This window comes from Nansenia antarctica (genome assembly GCF_963989245.1).
Source record: "Nansenia antarctica genome assembly, chromosome: 2".
In the NCBI taxonomy this organism is placed as follows: Eukaryota; Metazoa; Chordata; class Actinopteri; order Argentiniformes; family Microstomatidae; genus Nansenia; species Nansenia antarctica.
In genome coordinates, this window is record NC_137675.1 from 60,091,607 (window position 1) to 60,115,528 (window position 23,922).

At 45.9% G+C, this 23,922-nt stretch overlaps 1 protein-coding gene across 1 annotated transcript in view; it reads right to left on the reverse strand.

Moving 5' to 3' along the window:
- Positions 1–3,003: 3,003 nt before the first annotated feature.
- LOC308150375 (putative ATP-dependent RNA helicase TDRD12) overlaps positions 3,004–23,922 on the reverse strand; it is a gene marked incomplete at both ends in the record, with an annotated part of 41,063 nt that continues 20,144 nt past the window's right edge. The window contains 20 exons of the mRNA XM_080523215.1: positions 3,004–3,085; positions 3,250–3,422; positions 3,536–3,628; positions 4,078–4,285; positions 4,475–4,656; positions 4,841–4,922; positions 5,107–5,321; positions 8,050–8,189; positions 8,290–8,407; positions 9,493–9,555; positions 9,875–10,109; positions 10,286–10,430; positions 10,516–10,564; positions 15,459–15,586; positions 16,050–16,203; positions 16,516–16,701; positions 19,169–19,276; positions 19,410–19,485; positions 19,658–19,741; positions 19,920–20,040. Coding sequence (XP_080379341.1) covers positions 3,004–3,085; positions 3,250–3,422; positions 3,536–3,628; positions 4,078–4,285; positions 4,475–4,656; positions 4,841–4,922; positions 5,107–5,321; positions 8,050–8,189; positions 8,290–8,407; positions 9,493–9,555; positions 9,875–10,109; positions 10,286–10,430; positions 10,516–10,564; positions 15,459–15,586; positions 16,050–16,203; positions 16,516–16,701; positions 19,169–19,276; positions 19,410–19,485; positions 19,658–19,741; positions 19,920–20,040 — 2,642 coding nt within the window. The remainder of the gene's footprint in view (positions 3,086–3,249; positions 3,423–3,535; positions 3,629–4,077; positions 4,286–4,474; positions 4,657–4,840; positions 4,923–5,106; positions 5,322–8,049; positions 8,190–8,289; positions 8,408–9,492; positions 9,556–9,874; positions 10,110–10,285; positions 10,431–10,515; positions 10,565–15,458; positions 15,587–16,049; positions 16,204–16,515; positions 16,702–19,168; positions 19,277–19,409; positions 19,486–19,657; positions 19,742–19,919; positions 20,041–23,922) is intronic.

Consider the following 23,922-nt stretch of genomic DNA (forward strand, 5'->3'; position numbering starts at 1 on the left):
GTGTCAAATTGACCATATATCTTGTTTGTTCCTTGTACTGAGAGAGAGTTCAATCATCCAATCCACCAAACAACTCAAAACAAGAGTCAATACCAACAGGAGAATACACTGTTTAGCATTGGCAGAGGATTTTGGCCATCCCACAAATGCATGATCCTTACAAGTTGGACATCATTGTAAAGGTAAATAAACAGGCTTTCCAACGTTATAAAATACAATGCCAATTAGCATTGTAACAACAGAGAATTTAGTTTATCTTGGTATTCTAATAAGGTAAGACCCTTTAAGCTAAAGATATGCAGACCAAAGCATTAGAACGTAACACAATTTCCCTTATTTAGAAATCCCAATGTTGACAGGTATGGTACAGCAGTGGAGGCTCCTCCATAGAGGTGGAGGAGGCCTGGCCTCCCCAATAATTTGAGAGAAGAGAGAGAGATTTAAAAAAGCAATAATTATATTTTTAAAAATACATAGGGGGAGGAGTCGGGGCGCCGGCCGAATGCAAGTCTATGGCAGGCCAAATACTTTTGGCTTACACGTGAGCTGTAGCAGCGCTCCAATTGGCTGTCTCCTATTTCTCGGCCGGGGCGCAAAAATTGCGTCCCTGAATATCCGGTTGTTAAGTCTCACGTCAAACGTGACGTTTTGCAATTTCCGGCTCCAAACCAGAAATACAACATTGTGCGCGCGACGCGAGAGAGTTTTTGCAGGGTGAGATGTCTTCAGATAGAAAGTAAGCAAGTTGAAACGTTAGCAAATATAATTGCTGAGTGTTCTGACAGAGCAAGTTGGTTAAAATTGGTCGTTATTATTGTGACTAGAAAGTGTCTGACTGACACTTGACAATGACTATAATTCCATTGTAAATAGTGTCAAAGAACTATCAAGCTAGCTAGCTCAGAGGTGATTAGATGAGCTAGTTTGCTGCACACATGCCAGCTAAAGAGCTAACTGGAGGCACTTTATTATTTTACTTAAGTTAAATTAGATATACAATCTTTCTTATTCTGCTAGAATTGGGCTTCATTGGTAATACCATAATGGCATATTTACAGTACATGGACAGTGGATTGAAGCATTTGAAATGTCTGTTTTGTATAGTATAGTTGGACATGTTTTTTTTTCCAGGTGAGAGAGTAATGTCAAAATGACATTATCTGATTGCATTGCCCACAGCAATCCAAAATTCAAGTATAATTATGTTATACATTGATATGGATCAATTTATACCTCTTATTAGATTATAAATACTCTGGTTGTTATGTTTGCCTTTTGGTTGACAGCAAAAGGGAGAGAGGAGGATAGAGGGGGAGAGAAGGAGAGAGAGCAGGATGGTGTCGGCACACCAGAGAGAGAGAGAGCAAGAACCAGGTGAGAAAGTGGACAGGTAGTCAAGACCACATAAGTAAGTAGCCTTGAGAACCGATGGTTCTCGAGCCTAATGGCCCATAGGGAAGGAGCCTATCTCCTGTTTCCGTAGCGTGAGGCCGCTTAATGTACAAGTTAGTACACCCCCTGGACATGACGCTGGTATGTCGCAGGGTCTTACCCCCTGGGGGGGGGGGGGGGGGGGGGGGGGGTCCATGCCACCCCCCCAAGGCAGCAAACCTAGGGGAAACACTGTTATTCTCATGCTATAATCGACTGTAAATCCTGATTTTAAAGTTGATATTCTTCCCCGTGGAGCATGCCCCCATAACCTGTGCCCCACCCAAAAAATTTAGCACCAGCCGCCACTGGCATATACAGTTAAAGCTGTATGTCAGTGAAAAGCTTTACCCAAGGCTAGACTAGGGCATGTTCAATTGGCTTCCACTGCCTTCTGCTGAAAAGTCTGAGATTGGCATTCCTTTTCCATGCATGTTGAACATTTATTCAGAACCTGGCCCAGTTAAATTGAGCAACTCCTTGGTGGGGTTCAGATCAGATGGACTGAATATGATACAGATTTCTATAGACAATTACAAACAGTAAACAAGTGTAAATTAAGAAACTTTAATTTACCCTTCAAACCAAGCAGCACAATAAAAAATAAAATAAAAACCTGCTTATACAGTAGAGTAACCTCATCAAAAGTTAATACAGAAATCTGGAGGAAGATAATTGAACTGAGAACAAAAACTGATACATCTCTAAATGTATTATTTAATAATAATATATATATATTTTTAAAATAATTATTATAATTATTCCAACCAGCATTAAAGGGTCATTTTACTTTGTATTTTAAATTTTAAAAAAAGTGGTTTCGCTTTGTCATTCTGGGGTATTGTGTGTGGATTGATGGCAAATTATTTTAATTCAATCCATTTTAAATTGAGGCTATAACACAACAAAATGTGGAAAAAGTGAAGGGGTCTGAATACTTTCCAAATGCACTGTACATTATATTACATTCACAATATTATATTCACAATGAACACTTTATTAGGAACACTATACTAATAGCCTCAATTCTTCATGGCATTGATTCCACAAGATGGAATTTCAATTGGATCTAACTCTGATGATTGACATGGCCAGTCATTTCTCACAGGATTCTGCAAAGCACCTTTCTCAGGACAATCACCTTGAACATGGCGTTTTAGTTGCATGGGCAAGTCGGTCGCCTCTCAGGAACACTCATGGATTTGTTGTGTGTGTGCACGCGTGGGGGAATTAATTCTCGTTGGCTGGGTCTTAACCAATTCAAATGCTTAAGTCTTAAAAATGTGTCTGTATTCCTCTCTCTTTATGATATGTGAGGAGAAGAAGAGTGTTTTAACATTCTGAAAATGTCCAGTTAGTCTTTTACTGTATATCTGAACCAGACTTAAACTATTTAGGATCTCTTGCGTCCTTGGCCTCCAAGGCTAAAGGAGTTTGGCAAGCTGAACAGTAAAGAGAGAGCTGGATAAAGGTTGGGGGAAACACAAAGTCCTCTGACGGTTCCAAGGCGATATTTCAGGGCAGACTGATGGGGGTTCTGGTTGAAGTACTCAGTCGCTCTCACTGAGCCAGTCAAGTGCCAGTACTCTTGTGGGCCAGGGTCTCCTCGGCAGCCTGCATCCTGTCCTCCAGAGTCACCTCAGAGCCCTCCGGCCTAATATGACACACACACACACACACACACACACACACACACTATTAATGGGGAGCCAGTGAAATCTCTCTATCATATAGAAACGAAATGCCACGGGTCCCCTGACGTGTTAGGAGGTCATTAGGATGTCTGGTGTGTGTGGTGCTGGAAGCCTCATCGCTCACCCCAGGCTGTGAGTGACCTCCCCAGCGCCGGCGGGCACAGCCCCCCGGCAGAGCTCCTTCAGCAGGTCTAGGTGGTGCAGGTTGCTGGTGCCCATCCCTGTGTTCAGGATCTCGGCGTGGACGTTGTACTCGTTTATGGATATCTTCAGGCCTGGCAGACGGGTGGTTCTCACCTACAGACATGCCACACAAGGGTTAGGCTAGGAGTTCAGTTGACTTTGAAATGAAGTAGAGATAACTCTGGGTTATCAAGTTGCTATAGTGCTAAGTGTAATGTAAAGCCTACCATGGGATCAACAAAGACGGTGTTTCCCAGACACAGAACGACCTTGGCTTGGTGATGCAGGCCTTTGATCTTCTGACTGATGGCTCTCGTGACCTGCTCAGAGGAGAGATGGTGAGCCCAGAGCGGGTAAGTTACACCCTTGGAATGTCATTGTATGATGTTCTTCTACAGCAGGGGTAGCCAACACGGTGCCCGCGGGCACCTGGTCGCCCACAAGGCCAACGCTGGAGAATATAACGATTTTTGCGCGACTGTGCAGGCGCAATGCGAGAGAGTTTTTGCAGGGTGAGATGTCTGCAGATGAAAGTAAGCAAGTTGAAAGGTTAGCAAATATAATTGCTGAGTGTTCTGACAGAGAACGTTGGTTCAAATTGGTCGTTATTATTGTGACTAGAAAGTGTCTGATTATAGTTCCATGGTGTGAATAGTGTCAAAGAACTAGCAAGCTAGCTAGCTGGTCTGCTCATCTCCTTTGCTCATCTCTGTCTCTTTTGTACATAGATTTGCGAATCGTGATACTCGAGTCCTGTGACTGTACTGACCTTGGGGTTCCAGTTCACCTCAGCGTCGACGGGCTTGGCCCGGCACACAACCATCTCCACGGCCTGGGGAGGCAGGCTGTGGAACTGAGCAGGCAGCTGCAGCAGCTGGTGGGCCTTCGTCTCCTGCTCGCGCCCCTCGTCCAGGAACGCCACCGTCACGCTGGAGAACAGACGCCCGGCCGCCTCTGGCACCGAGGTCACCCGCACTCTGACAGAGACGAACGTCAGAGCGGGGAGACGGTTAAGTCTCTCAGAGGAGCCGCCTCTTTGTTGTCTAAGCACAGAAACACACTCAAACGGGACTTCTCTCTGAGTCACCCGATTGTTGACATTGAGAACATCGTTTCATAGCTGAAATTTGTTCATTTGTATTCATGTTGTGTTTGGTGGGGGGGGGGGGTTCTGACCTTCTTCTTCTTGTACTCCATAGAGGCCTCCCTCTAGCACCTCCCTGGCATACAGCTTCTCCTTGGCGTAGTGAGAGACCATCTCTGCAGCCAGGCTCTCATAACAGTCGTCTTTGTTGCTCACAATGCGGCCATAATAGAGGGAAGCGGTCTTGATGTGCAAGGGCAAAACCTTGGATGACAAATAGGTAAAAAAGGGAAATATTGTGAGTGTACATACACAGATAAGCATGTTACAGTTAGAGGTTCATCTCATTGTGGAAGATAGACAAGCACCCACTACCACCCATATAATATACTCTGAATGACATTTGGACCATAGTCAAAAATGTGGTGAATCATAAACTATGATTCACCACTATAGTTCCTGAGTCTTGATGAAGTGGGCGGTCCTGTTTGGGGCTGATGCTGTGTCGATAAGGACAAACACTACTGTCCCTGCAACAGAAAGAAAGTCATTAAGCATTACAGAATTCAGTTCCACTTCACCTTTCTTCAGACGCATACCTACAAGCAAAATAGCCAAATCCAGGGTTCAGCTAATTACTGTTGCATGTTAGCAGATTATTAATGTCAAATCAAGTACATTTTAGGTCAATCCGTCCATATTCTAAACACTGACTTGCAGAAGCCGAAGCTCTTGAGGTAGCTGCAGAAGGGCCTGTCTGTCTTCTGCTCCTCCTTGGCCTGCAGGACCCCCTGGGCGAAGTGGAGCAGCTCGGGGGGCAGCGATGCCTCGGTGTGCTTCAGGTAGCGCAGGACCCCGATGACGTGACGGGCGTTCCTCTCAGACAGCAGCAGGACTGACTTCAGGGGGTGGGATGCACCCTTCTTGTCCTGTTGAAGAAAAGCCTTTGGTGAGTCCAGACAGCAATCTTGAGGTTGAGAAAGCATACCCAATACAATCATGGTGCTGGGAAATGGGGCACATTTCTCAGACGTTTGCAAAGCAACAGGTATAATACGCAAATTAAAAGACCTGTGAACTGGGGGGGCGCTAGTGAGTAGTGGATGGATTAGACGTGCTTTCGAGAGCTCCTCTCCGTTCTGCCCTTATCTATGATGGGCCGTATCAACACGATCAAGATGGTATCGCCCCCTAGATTTTTTCTATTTATTTCAGAATCTCCCAATCTTCCTCACTTCAGCATTTTTTAAGAAGTTGGACTCCATTATCTTTCCATTTGTTTGGGGATATAAAACTCATCGCATATCGAAAGCACATCTGCAAAAGTCCAAAACTGAGGGAGGATTAGGCCTTCCTGTATTTCGTAACTATTTCTGGGCAGCCAACGCTAGGGCTTTGTCTTACTGGCAATGGGGTTTCCCAGGTGAGGCCCATCTGTATCCACTGACCATCTGAGGGAAGCCTGGTCCTTAATATCGAGGTGACTGACGACAAACAAGGTTTAGCTAGAATCCAATCTTGATCAATTAATGTCAGGTACAAATTGATCCAATTCAATGTCATCCATAGACTCCACTATTCAAAGACATTACACCGAATTTATCCATCGGTTTCTCCACTGTGTGACAGATGCAAAAATGCAGATGGGTCTCTAGCGCATCTTTTCTGTCTCGGTCCTCATTTGCAAAAATTCTGGTGGTTTTCCAGGGTCTATGGAAGGGACATTCCCCCTGATCCTGAACTGGCACTCTTTGGATGTTCAGAGACTGCTTCCAACTATACGCCTGAGGAACGGTCGGAATGAATGACTGGTATTGTTGCTGCTAAGAAAATTATTCTATTGGATTGGAAATCACCTCCACCTCCCTGCTTCCAGAAATGGCTCTACGGATTAATCAGTATCATGCAGATGGAGAGAATACGCTTCTACAACTCTAAAGTTCCCAATAGATATTTGAACATATGGGGTCCAATTATTGCAGTGTTTCCTCTATATGCATTTATTGGTGGCGGGCCGCCACGAATGAATTTCCTCCGCCACTAATTGATTCAGTCCACTAAGTGCACGATTTCTCCAAAAATAATAATAATTTTTAAAAAATCCACCTCTGAACATTTTAGCTGATTAAAATATATCTGATCCTAGATCAGCGCTATAATGGATGTTGACTAAAAGTGCACCTAAATCCACGCCCATCTCTCTCTAACCGCTGATCCAAAATCAGATTAATGACATTAAACATTCAGTTGACGACGTGACACAAGGGCTACTCCTGATTGGTCTAAATGTGAACCATCTAAAAGATACAAAAAGCTCATCTAGCTAGCTAGGTGCACAAATAAGATATCACGTTAAATAACTTCGAAAAATTAAACGAAAACAGCGACAGATGGATGGATTTTTCAAGAAAAAAGACAGACACTTCAAACATTGCTAAAGCTGAGTTACCGAACGGCGGAGGTACGGGTAAACACGGCTCATGTTGGTGTCCTCAAAGGTAAAAGTTGGTTTCATCATTGATAGCATTACCTTGCTGTTGTTGTTTACCGAATGCTCCATCTGACTGTCACACTGTGATTTTACTTGTGTAAACAGTTAATGAGTAACGTTAGCCGGTTTTGTGCGTGTACTCTCATGTCGGCCTACTTCGTATTGATCTTTCTGTGTGTGTGTGTGTAATGCGCGTTCCGCATGTTCCGCTGCAGCTGTAGGATATGTTGGTATTTGATCACCTTCTATATAAAATCACCTGCTTGGCTTTAATGACTTAACCGATATTTAAGAAATTATAATTGTTGCCACCCTCTAGTCAGTGGTGTAGTCTAGTGTTTTCTAGTGGGTATACTGTGATTCTTCCCTCCCAGCCTCATATCGTTCATTTCGGAACCCCATAAAAATAAATCTGCGCTCCTTTCTATATATATCTAAATTACATGTTATAAGGCTGATCTGGGCATGATAGTGCTGCATTTTGACATATTTCATGTCACATCTCCCCCTTTGATGGTATATGACGCTATAGTCAGTCCCAATGGTCCAAAAGTCAAGTGCTTCGTAACACAGACGGGGTGAATTTTATGAATGAAAGTGAAAGTTCTCTCACAAAACGCCGTTACGTATCCTCACACATTTTTAAGTGGGTGTATGGAAATCCTTGGCCTTTCCTAGTGGGTATACGGCGTAGTCCTGCGTATCACCTAGACTACACCACTGCCTCTAGTTTTTGGTGAAACTACGTCTTTGTTTTGAGCGCCAGTGCGCGTTTTATGCGCGTGCACGCGGAAAAAAAATCGCGCACGCTATGTGCGCAAAAGATAACCACTCCACCACTAATGTGAAAAATCCTGGAGGAAACACTGTATTGACTATCTCAAAGTGTATTCAAATGTTTGATTATATCCTGTAGTGATGCAAGCCTGTACACTTTTTTATTTTTAAATTGTACTCTTTACTTGTACCCTTGTAATACCTGACGATGTTGCATTTTGGGAATTGCTTTGAACCAAATCATACTAGACATGTATGCCTGGCAGTTTGTTGTTTGTTAGTTCGTTTGTTTGTTTGTCTTGTGTATAAAAGAATAAAATAAAATAAAAAAAAGACCTGTGAACTCAGTATGCTTGTGAAAGGAGTGGAGGGTAGCTGGTCTGTCCTACCTTGTCAGAGAGGTTCTGGAAGTTGTCAGACATGCAGAACAGACGGCTGCCAAACAGTTTAGGGGAGCTTGGGAAGCCGTAATGCACAACACACGTAGCATCCCTGATGCCCAGGGCCTTCAGACACTCATTGGTGGTGACTGGAATACAAGGGAAATACAGGGAGACATTTGTTGAAAGTTATCAATAATATGAAATTGACAAGATTTAAATGTCAAATAATTAATTGATTTAATTTACCCAGAATGACATGAGTGCCAAGTCCAATGTCCTTCCTCCACTGCTCAATCACAAAGTCAAACTGGTATGTTAAACCCTCATGAGCTTTCAGGGAGAATGCAGATGTGCTGGTCACACCCTGAATGACAGATACAAGGAGGGAAGATCAAATAGATGTAGTTAAAAACATGTATTAATGTTTGGTGACAGTGTTATGTAGGAGAAATTGTCCAATAGAGTTATTCTGTGATATTGTTATCATTTTATACTACAGTTGTATGAGTCGAGAAATGTGTTGACCAAATGTGACAATATGAAAAATCCAATAAAATCCAGATTATATATATATATATTTTTTTTTAAAAAACATGTATTAATTAATGACCAATAGGGTTGGGTATCGTTTGGGTTTTATCCGGTACCGGTACCTAACCGATACTTGAAAAACGGTACCGGTACCGAAACGGTACTTAATTCGGTACTTTTGATTTTTAAAAATGACATATATACTGTATATATATATATATATATATATATATATATATATATATATATATATATATATATATAATAACACGGTCGACAACATTAAACAGCTTTTCACTTTTTTATTGCTGAGGCACAATATATATTGTTAAATATACACTCAAATTAAAATAAATGAAAATAAAACTCCTGCTGACTGAGGCACAATATACATATATATAATATTACAGTTAAATATACACTAAAACAAAAAAAACAAAAAACAAAAAAAACTCCTACCTCAGCAATTCTTTTGCAAAAAGATCCGCATATTTGCCTTCTCTGGCAAAATACGACACCTCTCTTGACTAATTGCATGACCTGCACATGAGAAAACCCTCTCAGATGGTGTGGATGAGGCTTGTACGCACATGTATTTATCTGAAAGCTTAGACAGTATGGGGAGGCTGTCCCGCTTACCCCACCACCAGGCTACAGGGTCTTGACCTGATGGGATTGAAGACAAACTTGTGTACAGTTAAATTTCTTTCTGGACCACTTCAGTGATGGGGAGGGCACTATTACTGGTCCCTGTTTCCTGAAGAAGCTCTAGGTCCTCATCCTCAAACAGCTCCTCTAGGGCTGACTTTTTGGCACGCTTCTTGTGCTGAAAAATACATAAAAGTAGTGTTTAGACAAACATACTTAAAAAATTGCATTCGTTCATTTGAGGTATTCCATGATTATTTATGAACTTACATGTTCCTCTGCCTTGTCCTCATCTGAATCTACTTCCCCTGGCCCTGTGCCCGCCATTGGAAGCTGTAGGCACAATTTTGCACATAAATAGCAATACTTCATCATAGAAACGGTATTATAGGACACATAGTAAACAAGGATGAGGATAAAATACCTGTTCTGTTGCACTGGCACTGGCAACTGCTGCTTTCTTCAACCTCTCCCAGGCATCAGCATATTTAAATCTGCCTTTGAAGCGAGGGTCCATCGAAGTGGCCTCCTGGAGAAAGTTCTGAATATCTGGATTCTGTAAATGAACATGACAAACTGTTTAGTGTCTAACAGTGAAATTATGTGGTTTGCCCTCTTGTAAGCATAGGCTATGCTTGGAAATGGAAAATACCTGGTATCGCTTTTTCAGATCTCCCCAGACCGCCTCTTTCACAGCACGGGTGAACTGAGTGTCGTCTCCTTCAATCACCCTGAAATGCTTCTCCAGCTTGTTCAGGATGGGGAGAATTTCGCCACATGTGGGGGACCTCTCACTGGATACGCAGAGGGTTGAGGTGTACAGCAACTTCATGACGTTCACAAACTCCTCTGCTTTCTGGAAGTCATTGTCTGTGAGCCTTTCCAGCCTGGGTGAAAAAAGAAGATAAAATAAAGAATAAAAAATATCAACAAAGTTGTTTAACAACTGATCTTTTCAAGGTCCACTTCTCCATACTCCATCACACAGGTATAATGTGCAGTGAAATGTTATTGCTAGCTCATAAAGTGTGCTTAATTAAAATACAACCATCTTGTCCATCACCTGTCTTTCTCCATTGGCTTTCTGAGTCGCTGGTCCAGTGAAGCTGCCTGGATGGCTGGGTACTGCTCCAGAAACCGCTCTACCATCAGGAACAGGGAGTTCCACCGTGTTCTGACATCCAGAATCATGTTGTGTTCTGGCAGGTCTGAAACACATTTTGAATTACAATCTACATTGCTGAAGATGTTTGAAACAAACATAACCTTTTGAGATTTATAGGCGCTACTTACTCAGAAGTCGCTGCTTCTCCCGCAGGACATGTTTTGACAGGGTGGACCGCTTCAGCCACACCACAACTGTGCGCAGTCTGGCACACCACCGTGTAACTGCACTGATGGAGTAAACCTTCTGGGCTGCAAGGTTTAGGGTATGGGCGAAGCACCCCACTTTTAATAAGGGCAGATTTTTCAATGCAACATCCATGTTGCTGGCATTGTCTACTGTGGCGGCTACAGCTTTTTTGTTTAACTTAAATTCATCCAGAATGCCATGTATTTCTTCTGCCACCACCAGGCCTGTCTGTGACTCATACACAGCTTTGGTGTTAAGCACCTTCTGCTTAATGTGGCCATGAATCGAGTAGTGCACAGTAACCGTTAAATAGTGGTCCTGTGCCACACTCGTCCACCCATCACAGGTAATAGCAACCACATTTATGTGTGCTAATTCCTTAATGAGGTTTTCTTTTTCTACGGAGTACCATGCAGGAATAAGGGTATTGGACAGAGCATCCCTGGATGGCGGTTTGTAGCGAGGATTGAGGGCGGTGGTCATCTCTCTGTAAACATATTTGAGGATATTTATTATTAGTCATTTTGACTTTTGTTTTGTTTTGACATAATTGTCTAATGGCACAGATTTATAAACATAAAGTAAACAAATATTGTTTTCACGTCACTTTACCTGAAACAGGGAGATTCCACAGTGGAAAAGGAATGCAGTCCCTTGACCACAAACCTGGTAACAGCCCTGTGAATTTCCTCCACCTTGTCATTGGTCAAAGTTCCCTTCTTTGCCAAGGTGAATGGAGTCTCTGATGCTGTAGCTGGAGAGCCAACAATATAAACATAGGTTAAATAATGTTACTGTAGCTAAATATTTGCTGCTGCCTGTCTTGGATAGGACCCTCTTGAATGCTGTACCACATAACGACACCTGGGGTCGCTTGGGTGCGGATCAGACGGTCTGCCTGCCTGACCTCCACACACCCCTCACCCTACTCCCCCAGTCCAGCTAACACCATCTATCCTGGGCCTACCTACCTGCATGTTTAATCTCTCAATCCCCCCCCCCCTTTCCTGGTTAAATAAAACAAAACAAGAAACCATTTAATAGAGGGCGAATGTCAGGTCATTTGGTCAGTTGATTTGAAAATTGATTTCACAGAAAAAGAATGGGACAAAATATGTGAGAACATTAAGAGAGTATCGAGAGACATTAAAATTAGATTGATCCAGTTCAAGGTTCTTAACCGGTTCTACTGGACCCCCTCCAGGATGTTCAGGCTGAAGCTCAAGGACAATGCTGATTGCTGGAAATGTTGCAGGCCGGAAGGGACCCTGGTTCACTTACTTTGGGAATGTCCTATGATTCAAAATTACTGGCGAAAGATCCACGAATGGGTGCAAAACATTACCCAGGACAACTTTGAGTTTTGTCCGAGACTGTATGTTCTCAGTGATCCACAAATGACGTCTCTATGTGGAGCTGCAGAATTTATTCAGACCAGTATAATGGTTGGAAAACAAATCATTATGAGACACTGGAGGAACGCAGGGGAGCCGTCTTTCCAGGAATGGCTTATGGAGTTGGCAAAGGTGGCAGCATACGAACAAATGTCCTTCAGGACTATGGACAGAAATGAACAATACACAGCAAAATGGGGAGGCTACTTGAGATATATTGCTAGTCGGTTGTAAGACTTAAGTTGAAAAATTGGATGAGTGATGAATGTAATCTAGGGGTGCTTTTAAAAAAAAAAAAAAAAAAATGTATATATATTTTTTTTCTCTGTATTATTTCTGTTTGATGACAGCAAGACTTATTCGGTGATATTGATACCATTTTATACAAAAGTTGTATAAGTCAAGAAATGTGTTAATTGAAAAATTAAATAAAATACTGATTACAAAAATAGAGGGCGAATGTCCACTGTCCCCCTCTTTAAATGACAAACATGACAAACTTCAGAGCCAACAGGCTCACAGCCGCAGAGGATGACCCCCTGCTGGCGGGAAAGCTGAACACCTTCTACGCCCGGTTCGACGAGGGGCGAACGGAGGTAACCACAACACAAACACCACTCTCTCCAGCTCTCAGCAGCCTCACCCTCACAGAGCATGAAGTGAGACGCGTGCTGAAGGCGGTGGACCCCAGGAAAGCCTCGGGGCCGGATGGCGTCCTGGGACGGGTGCTGAGGGACTGCGCCGACCAGCTGGCCGGGGTTTTCACCAACATCTTCAACCAGTCCCTGTCCCAGGCCACCATCCCACCCTGCCTGAAAAACTCAACTATCATCCCAGTCCCGAAGAAAAGCACGGTGAGCTGCCTAAACGACTACCGCCCGGTGGCACTCACACCAATCATCATGAAGTGCTTCGAGAAACTAGTCCGGGACCACATACTCACACGCCTCCCGCCCAACCTGGATCCATACCAGTTCGCCTACAGAGCCCACAGGTCCACAGAGGACGCCATCGCGACGACTCTCCACGCCACTCTATCCCACCTGGAGAGGGGAAACAGCTACGCGAGACTGCTCTTTGTGGACTTCAGCTCCGCCTTCAACACCATCCTTCCAGACAGGCTAGTGACCAAACTACTAGACCTGGGTCTATCACACTCTATATGTGCATGAATCAAGGACTTCCTGACCGACCGCCCCCAGAGGGTGCGGGTGGGCCCCCACACCTCCACAGCCCTCAGACTCAGCACTGGGTCCCCCCAGGGCTGCGTGCTAAGCCCCATCCTCTACAACCTCTACACCTACGACTTCACCCCCGTCCACCCCAGCAACTCCATCGTAAAGTTTGCAGACGACACCACCGTGGTGGGATGCATCTCGGGGGGGGACGAGGCGGCGTACAGGGATGAGGTAGAGCAACTGAGCAAGCTGTGCAAGGTTAACAACCTGCTGCTGAACAAGTCAAAGACCCAGGAAATCATCGTAGACTTCAGGAGGAAAAAGTCCGAGATCCAGCCCCTGCTCATCGACGGAGAGAGCGTGGAGAGAGTCTCAACCCTCCGATTCCTGGGGATGCACATGCGGGATGACCTGACCTGGAAGGACAACACAAAAGCCACCATCAAGAAGGCACAACAGCGGCTATACATCCTGAGAGTCCTCAGGAAGGAACACAGCAAGCAGGAGATACTGGTGACCTTCTACCGCGGCGCAGTGGAGAGCATCCTCACCTACGGCATCTGCAACTGGTTCTCCAGCTGCACAACCGCGGAGAGAAATGCGCTACAGAGAGTCGTGAGAACAGCACAGAAGATCACCGGCGCCCCCCTCCCCTCTCTGGAAGAGCTGTACAACACACGCTGTCTCAGGAAGGCCTGCAAGATCTCCAGGGACCCGACCCACCCTGGGTACGAACACTTTACCAGGCTGCCCTCGAAAAGGCGGTTCAGGACCTTGGCCGCAAGGACAAACAGACTGAAGAACAGCTTCTACCACAGGGCCGTCCAGGCCCTGAACACAGCAAAGACCTAGGTTCTGGGCCCTGGACAGTCTGGACGGATTGATGGCAGCTGCTGGACTGAAAAAATCAGGTGTAGTGCTGAGGCACAAATATGTACATTTCAAGCCTGCAAACTGCGACACTTTAAATAAATGTGCAATAACACTATTGTGCAATATGACAACCCTAGTCGTCTATCTGTACAGTATAGTATAGTGGATAGTGTACATAGCCTTTATTTATGTAAACCAGCTCCTTCCCTTCTTGTGATTTTTTAACTTTTTTTCTTTTTTTTTTCTTTCCTAACACCAGGGGAGCCACCCCTCCTAAATTTCGTTGTTTGGTACTTGTACTGTAGCAATGACAATAAAGACCATTCATTCATTCATTCATTCATTCATAAATAAATAAACGGAAACATTACTAACCTGAGGAAATGCTGCTGTCATCATCATCCTCAATGGGAATGGCGGTCTCCCCCTCCCCCTCTCCGGAGGTGCTTGCTGCTGCTGAGGTGCTTGCCGCCGAAGGGCGGGTGAACTTGCGCAAGCTGTCAAACACGGTGCAGCCTTCTACCCTTAAATGTATCCCGTGCGTTGCCAGGTGTTTCATCAAGTTCGATGTGTTGCCTGCTTTACACGCGAATGATTTTAAACATTTTGAGCACTTCGCGTTGTTTTCATCGAGTCGGGTGAAATGCAGCCACACTTTAGAACGCTTCATTGCGGCCTTCGGCATTCTCGGTGACCTCGTAGCTAGGCTAGCTAGCGAAATTCGATAATGTGATTATGATTATGATGATGATAATAATAATAATAATACAATAATACAATAATACAATCACTAACTATATTACTACACTTACTATAAACTCACTCTTCTTAAGTTCTCGTAACACAACTGCTCAGCTCACTACCACGACACGCACTGATTGGAAATTTAACAGGCGATGTCACGTCACGACTCAGTCACGTGTGGTTGACTGTTGCATGACACCGGACACCAGGGGGGAAAAGAAAAGAAAAAGTAGAAAAGTACCGAAATGAGGTACCGAAATCTCCTTTGCGATTCGGTACGGTAAATACCGAATGTAAAGTAACCGGTACCTATTATCTGCAAACTGCGACACTTTAAATAAATGTGCAATAACACTATGTGCAATATGACAACCCTAGTCGTCTATCTGTACAGTATAGTATAGTGGATAGTGTACATAGCCTTTATTTATGTAAACCAGCTCCTTCCCTTCTTGTGTTTTTTTTTAAGTTTTTTTTTTTTTTTTTTTTTTTCTTTCCTAACACCAGGGGAGCCACCCCTCCTAAATTTCGTTGTTTGGTACCTGTACTATAGCAATGACAATAAAGACCATTCATTCATTCAGACAGTCCTCCACTGCATCAGGCGGTTGTTCCTCTTTAAACTTAGTGAACTCCATTCTAAACATCATAAAATCATGTCTCTCTCTCTCTCTCTCTCTCTCTCTCTCTGACCTCGTCTGGGGCCTGTGAGTAGAGCAGATCCACCTCGTCCAGCACCAAGTGACACAGCCGCAGGAACATAAAGCAGTTGAAGGCCATCAGACGCACCAGGCTGAAGGGAGTGGTCACAACCATCTGGCCTGGAGACAGAAGGGTTAGGGAATGAGGGAATGACATATTCAAATATCCAACAATATACTATACAGTCAATTGTTGGAATTAGGTATATTTGCTCTAGACCCAGGGTGCCCAATCTTTTTTGAACCAAGATCTACTTTTCAAGTAGCCACACACACACACACACACACACACACACACACACACACACACACACACACACACTTCCCAGCCTGCATAGTAAACGCACAGGGGTTAATTGCCTTGCCACATGCAAGCGCCCTCCTGACCTTCCTATTGCAAGCCGGCCTCTCTAACCTCTAGGCTACCTCTCTAACCTCTAGGCTACCGGCCTCTCTAACCTCTAGGCTACCGTCACCCCCACCGCCGCCCCCCCAAATGTTGTAATTCAACCCCCCCCCCAAAACAATTTCTTTGACTTCAACTAGAGCAAGTCTAATAGAGCTCCCGAGACAGTAGGCTTACAGTTCTTCTGGATCTTGATCGTCTTGGCTTCGTCCTTCCCTAGTCCCACCAGTGCAATCATGGGGTGAAGGGACTGGGCAGTCTGGCATTCCTCCAGCCGGTCAAACACAGTCTGGGCCTTCTCCCACCCCGGGCACAGGATCACTGCTATGGGCTGGGGGGGGGACACCAGACGACAACAACAACAACAACACATGGGTATCTTCACTCACCACTTGATCGTTTTACTATGGATTTGTAGTAGTCCAGAAAACCACATCTAAAAATCAGCCTTCTGATAGCATGGAAAGTACTGGAGTTGGAACAATATTGTTCTATTGTACATATTTTAGCTAGTTTTAGGCTAGTCTGTTAATAACACAGACACTCCTACATTGACACTATGGAGACAGGCTTGAGCTTCCATCCTCCAGTCTGGTGTGTGCGTGTGTGTGTGTGTGCGTGTGTGTGTGTGTGCTGGGCTCACCCCGGTGTGTGAGGAGAGGGTGCTGTAGCCTGAGGAAAGCTGCATGTGAGCCAGTAACGGGGGGAGGTAGGTGAGGGGCTCGTCTGCGCTGCGGGAGATGTGGACCGTGTCACAGCCCCGGGCGACTGCTGGCCAGCAATAGCTTTCAGCCACCGGCGGCCTAGTGAACTTCTGTCTCACTAGGATCTGGAGAGAACACATATGACACATTCTAATGCTTTGGTCCTCATGTCGGGATCCGATGTAATGATCGGACTTTTCTTTCGAAAAATGTGAATACATTTCCGCGTTGTTGAAAATCAATGACACACACGTCGCTAGTCAACTAACACAGCTTGTTTTGTGAGCCTGCTAACAATGTAAAGTAGTGTAGTTAACTAGATAGCAGTGGAAATTACTCACCGGCAATCCATTGCCTTGCAGTATTTTGGCTTGACTAGCGAGTTTGTGTTGTGATTCTCAACAACGTTGAAACTTAGTGTTTCAAAAGAAAAGTCCGAACACTTTGATTGGTTGCCGACATGCGGACCAAATGATCAGACTGTGCAGGGCTTGACATTAAGCTTTTTCAGGTACTTGTCCTTCGGACAAGTGAACTTATCTTTTACTTGTCCTAGAGCTCAAGTTACTTGTCCAAATCCAAAGATTTTGAAAAAGCAATAATATGAATAATAATATATTATACTCTCACCGGCCACTTCATTAGGTACACCTTTTCAACTGCTTGTTAACGCAAATACCTAATCAGCCAATCATGTGGCAGCAACTCAATGCATTTAGGCATGTAGACATGGTCAAGACGTTCAAACCAGCATCAGAATGGGAAATAAAGGTGATTTAAGTGACTTTGAACCTGGCATGGTTGTTGGTGCCAGACGGGCTGTTGCGTGATATTATAGTGTCAATATGGACCAAAATCTCTGAGGAATGTTTCCAGCACCTTGTTGAATCTATGCCACGAAGAATTAAGGCAGTTCTGAAGGCAAAAGAGGGGGTCCAACCCCAAGGTGTGCCTAATGAAGTGGCCAGTGAGTGTATGTGTATGCAAATAACACATTTGACTACTATTGATTTGATAATGATGTATCCTTAATTTTCAAATGTATTCATTAAACAATATTTTGTAATTATTTAAAAACGTAGGGGTAATCAGTGATTACCCTAACCCTAACCCTTTTAGATTAAGATTGGCCACAAAAGGGATGAATATCTAGGAATATTTACAACAAATGTTTGTAACTACAGTCCCTCCCCAATGGAAGCAATCTTATTTGCTAGCCTTTGGATAGTATCCTATATTAAAATTGAGAAATCTATCATTAGTGTCATTCTGAAGTTCGTATTGCTTTGTGCTGGTCTTAAAACTTCAAACCTAAAATATATGATCGCATCGAACTACATGAAAATAAGCGGCATTGAGAAGAAGCGAATATGCGCATGTTCACGTGAATGGCACTAGTGACAGGAGACCCACAACACTATGGCTGCGTTCGTAAACTCGCTCTGGAATCAGAACAGCACTCATGGAATGCCTTTTGTCCAATCAAATTACTTGGTCTCTTTATGACGTTGAACGCAGTGTGCGCTCTGGCGCTCTGAGCGAATTTACGAACTATGACGATAACGAACTACGAGAGACTGAAATAGCGAGAATGAGGCGCGGCATCGCGTTGCTTGGTATTTTTTTTTACTATTCAGATCGGAAGGAGGAATTAATGTTTGCAGATATTAATACATATTGATTTGTTTTTTTGTTTTGACTTGTCCATCGGACAACTGCAGGAGGAAGTCCACTTGTCCAAACATAAAATGTACTTGTCCCGGACAAGCGGACAAGCCTTGTCGAGCCCTGCTGTGTCACATATATTATACACATTCGTCACCACAACATCTGACTTAGACAACTGACAATCAATGAATGTGATTTCACATCAACCAGATCACATGTAGAAACCCTCATTCAATATTTTTATTAATATCAAATTGTTACAGCCGTAGTGTGTTGTGTGTTTTCTGTGTTTCTCCCAGGTGATTGCCCTTCCTCCCTGCCTATCGCCATGGTGACGGCCTGAGTGAGCCGAGTTTTTTTTTTGTGTGTGTGTGTGTGTGTGTGTGTGTGTGTGTGTGTGTGTGTGTGTGTGTGTGTGTGTGTTTAAAGTGTTAGCTACAGCTATTGTGTGTTGCTACAGGTTGTAGTGTGTACCGGTGTGGGTAACTTTGACTTTGAGAGTGCGTGTTAGTTTTGTGTTTGGCCATACTTTAAGTTACTTTCTACATTTAACCATGTCTTTTCTACAGTTAACTGCTAACTATATAATTTACTTGTTACATTGCTTATAAATATTCATTTGCTTTCTCCTTTTTTAATAGAATGTAGTTTTTAGTTAAGAGTTTCACGGAAACCTGTTTATTTGACAAATTATACAATAAATCTTGGTTTATTTATATTCTCCTGTCCGCCTCTTGGTCTCGTCTCCCGGTTCTATTCTATTGTTACTCCCCTCATCCCCTGGATACTATTTGGGGACATAACAAAATGTAATATACATTTAACTGACTTCATCTGTATTCCAGGTGCAATTGAGTAATATAATGTTATTTGAACAGTAGATTCAGTCAGGACTATCAGTGCCTGACAGAGAGCAGAACGTACCCTGCGGAAGGTGTCAGTGATGGGAGCGTTGGCCAGACTGGTGAACGGGTCCAGACTGAAGGCAGAGTGCACCACAACGGCGCTCCTGCTGGGATCACTATGGATGACCTGACACGGACAACACGGTCAGTCAATGACGCTTAGACGTAATGGTGCCAAGAAGATGTATTAGGTTATTGCTACCCACACAGCCAGTTGCATGCATTCACACATTCCTAAGATGCTGATCCAAAGTGCTTACGGTGACATCTGATGAATCGACGTCTGGGTTCAGAGGGTCCGGGTTCAGAGGGTCCGGGTTCAGCAACTGCAACAACCTGCAGAGACACAGCGGCAGCTCGGGTCACTGGTATGATTCTCAACGCACTGAAACTCCCACCATAGCCCAATGCCACGGTTATGAATTGTCAGCACATGTGTATTTCAATTTCTAGTGAGCGCAGCATTAAAAGACTCCAAAGAGAGCAGCACAGGGCAGGATGACCATACCGTGCACAGGCTAGCTCGTCCTCAATGGTTGGCTGCTCAGCAAAAGCCTCCTGTGTAAGAGCTCCAGGTGGGTCACTGGGAGTACTGTCATTAGAGAGGTACAACACAGTATAGGAGCCTTTACACAGGTACAACACAGTATAGGAGCCTTTCAAACCAATGACCAACTGAACGACATTGTTAACCACACAGAGAATGTACAAATCACTTTCCTTGGCGTTTAATATGATAAAGTACGATCAAAAATTGTATTTTTTCAAACAGTAACATGGACTTCACGGTGAAGACAGACATGAAGTAGAACATCAGACAGAGAAGGACTGGCACACCTTGGTTCAGTGCCCTGCTGTTCAATAGGATCATCAGTTTCACCTCCGCCGTTACTGCAAGAACATAGAGATCTGGACTATTACAACAGGTCATCATCACGTCAATAGAATACAGTGTCATTTTTAAATTATTATTAAGTATTGGAAAGAGGAAGTATTTTGTCTTCTTTTAGCTCTATACTTCTAGCTATATACTCCAACAATTTGGAATTTAAAATCTAACAATTACTTAGGGGTGGTAGTAGTAGCAGTTGTGTAACGTGCATTCATACCATCCTGCTGTTTCATCTACGGTCTGCTGGGTTGCACCAACCAGCTCCTCTTCATCTTTAGCCCCAGAGATCCCATGAACATCATCTTCTTCATTCTCTTCCTCAAGATCAGTCTAAACATCAAAACATCCACAGTACTTAAAGGGACGGTTCGGCCTATTTTCATGCTCAGGTGAAATATCATCTTGTTGTCCACAAAAGCCAGTAGTGAAAGATTCTACTTTGCTACCGCAGCACAGGCTAACAGTTACACTAGGGCCACACTGGCTACCTCTACCTCAGCAGGGCTACCTCTACCTCAGCAGGGCTACCTCTACCTCAGCAGGGCTACCTCTACCTCAGCAGCGCTACCTCTACCTCAGCAGGGCTACCTCTACCTCAGCAGGGCTACCTCTACCTCTACCTCAGCAGGACTACCTCTACCTCAGCAGGGCTACCTCTACCTCAGCAGGGCTACCTCTACCTCAGCAGGGCTACCTCTACCTCAGCAGGACTACCTCTACCTCAGCAGGGCTACCTCTACCTCAGCAGGGCTACCTCTACCTCAGCAGGGCTACCTCTACCTCTACCTCAGCAGGGCTACCTCTACCTCAGCAGGGCTACCTCTACCTCAGCAGGGCTACCTCTACCTCAGCAGGACTACCTCTACCTCTACCTCAGCAGGACTACCTCTACCTCAGCAGGGCTACCTCTACCTCAGCAGGGCTACCTCTACCTCAGCAGGGCTACCTCTACCTCAGCAGGGCTACCTCTACCTCAGCAGGGCTACCTCTACCTCAGCTGGGCTACCTCTACCTCAGCAGGACTACCTCTACCTCTACCTCAGCAGGACTACCTCTACCTCAGCAGGACTACCTCTACCTCTACCTCAGCAGGGCTACCTCTACCTCAGCAGGACTACCTCTACCTCAGCAGGACTACCTCTACCTCAGCAGGACTACCTCTACCTCAGCAGGGCTACCTCTACCTCAGCAGGACTACCTCTACCTCAGCAGGACTACCTCTACCTCAGCAGGGCTACCTCTACCTCAGCAGGGCTACCTCTACCTCAGCAGGACTACCTCTACCTCAGCAGGACTACCTCTACCTCAGCAGGGCTACCTCTACCTCAGCAGGGCTACCTCTACCTCAGCAGGACTACCTCTACCTCAGCAGGGCTACCTCTACCTCAGCAGGGCTACCTCTACCTCTACCTCAGCAGGGCTACCTCTACCTCAGCAGCGCTACCTCTACCTCAGCAGGACTACCTCTACCTCAGCAGGGCTACCTCTACCTCAGCAGGGCTACCTCTACCTCAGCAGGACTACCTCTACCTCAGCAGGGCTACCTCTACCTCAGCAGGGCTAACTCTACCTCAGCAGGGCTACCTCTACCTCAGCAGGGCTACCTCTACCTCAGCAGGGCTACCTCTACCTCAGCAGGGCTACCTCTACCTCAGCAGGGCTACCTCTACCTCAGCAGGGCTACCTCTACCTCAGCAGGACTACCTCTACCTCAGCAGGGCTACCTCTACCTCAGCAGGGCTACCTCTACCTCAGCAGGGCTACATCTACCTCAGCAGGGCTACCTCTACCTCAGCAGGGCTACCTCTACCTCAGCAGGACTACCTCTACCTCTACCTCAGCAGGACTACCTCTACCTCAGCAGGACTACCTCTACCTCTACCTCAGCAGGGCTACCTCTACCTCAGCAGGGCTACCTCTACCTCAGCAGGGCTACCTCTACCTCAGCAGGACTACCTCTACCTCAGCAGCGCTACCTCTACCTCAGCAGCGCTACCTCTACCTCAGCAGGGCTACCTCTACCTCAGCAGGGCTACATCTACCTCAGCAGGGCTACCTCTACCTCAGCAGGGCTACCTCTACCTCAGCAGGACTACCTCTACCTCTACCTCAGCAGGACTACCTCTACCTCAGCAGGACTACCTCTACCTCTACCTCAGCAGGACTACCTCTACCTCAGCAGGACTACCTCTACCTCAGCAGGGCTACCTCTACCTCAGCAGGACTACCTCTACCTCAGCAGGACTACCTCTACCTCAGCGGGACTACCTCTACCTCAGCAGGACTACCTCTACCTCAGCAGGGCTACCTCTACCTCAGCAGGGCTACCTCTACCTCTACCTCAGCAGGGCTACCTCTACCTCTACCTCAGCAGCGCTACCTCTACCTCAGCAGGACTACCTCTACCTCAGCAGGGCTACCTCTACCTCAGCAGGACTACATCTACCTCAGCAGGGCTACCTCTACCTCAGCAGGGCTACCTCTACCTCAGCAGGGCTACCTCTACCTCAGCAGGGCTACCTCTACCTCAGCAGGACTACCTCTACCTCAGCAGGGCTACCTCTACCTCAGCAGGGCTACCTCTACCTCAGCAGGACTACCTCTACCTCAGCAGGGCTACCTCTACCTCAGCAGGACTACCTCTACCTCAGCAGGGCTACCTCTACCTCTACCTCAGCAGGGCTACCTCTACCTCAGCAGGGCTACCTCTACCTCTACCTCAGCAGGGCTAACTCTACCTCAGCAGGGCTACCTCTACCTCTACCTCAGCAGGGCTAACTCTACCTCAGCAGGGCTACCTGTACCTCAGCAGGGCTACCTCTACCTCAGCAGGGCTACCTCTACCTCAGCAGGACTACCTCTACCTCAGCAGGGCTACCTCTACCTCAGCAGGACTACCTCTACCTCTACCTCAGCAGGACTACCTCTACCTCAGCAGGGCTACCTCTACCTCTACCTCAGCAGGACTACCTCTACCTCAGCAGGGCTACCTCTACCTCAGCAGGGCTACCTCTACCTCAGCAGGACTACCTCTACCTCAGCAGGGCTACCTCTACCTCAGCAGGGCTACCTCTACCTCAGCAGGGCTACCTCTACCTCAGCAGGGCTACCTCTACCTCTACCTCAGCAGGACTACCTCTACCTCAGCAGGGCTACCTCTACCTCAGCAGGGCTACCTCTACCTCTACCTCAGCAGGACTACCTCTACCTCTACCTCAGCAGGACTACCTCTACCTCAGCAGGGCTACCTCTACCTCTACCTCTACCTCAGCAGGACTACCTCTACCTCTACCTCAGCAGGACTACCTCTACCTCAGCAGGGCTACCTCTACCTCTACCTCTACCTCAGCAGGACTACCTCTACCTCAGCAGGGCTACCTCTACCTCAGCAGGGCTACCTCTACCTCAGCAGGACTACCTCTACCTCAGCAGGGCTACCTCTACCTCTACCTCTACCTCAGCAGGACTACCTCTACCTCAGCAGGGCTACCTCTACCTCAGCAGCGCTACCTCTACCTCAGCAGGGCTACCTCTACCTCAGCAGGGCTACCTCTACCTCAGCAGGACTACCTCTACCTCAGCAGGGCTACCTCTACCTCAGCAGGGCTACCTCTACCTCAGCAGGACTACCTCTACCTCAGCAGGGCTACCTCTACCTCAGCAGGACTACCTCTACCTCAGCAGGGCTACCTCTACCTCTACCTCAGCAGGGCTACCTCTACCTCAGCAGGGCTACCTCTACCTCTACCTCAGCAGGGCTAACTCTACCTCAGCAGGGCTACCTCTACCTCTACCTCAGCAGGGCTAACTCTACCTCAGCAGGGCTACCTGTACCTCAGCAGGGCTACCTCTACCTCAGCAGGGCTAACTCTACCTCAGCA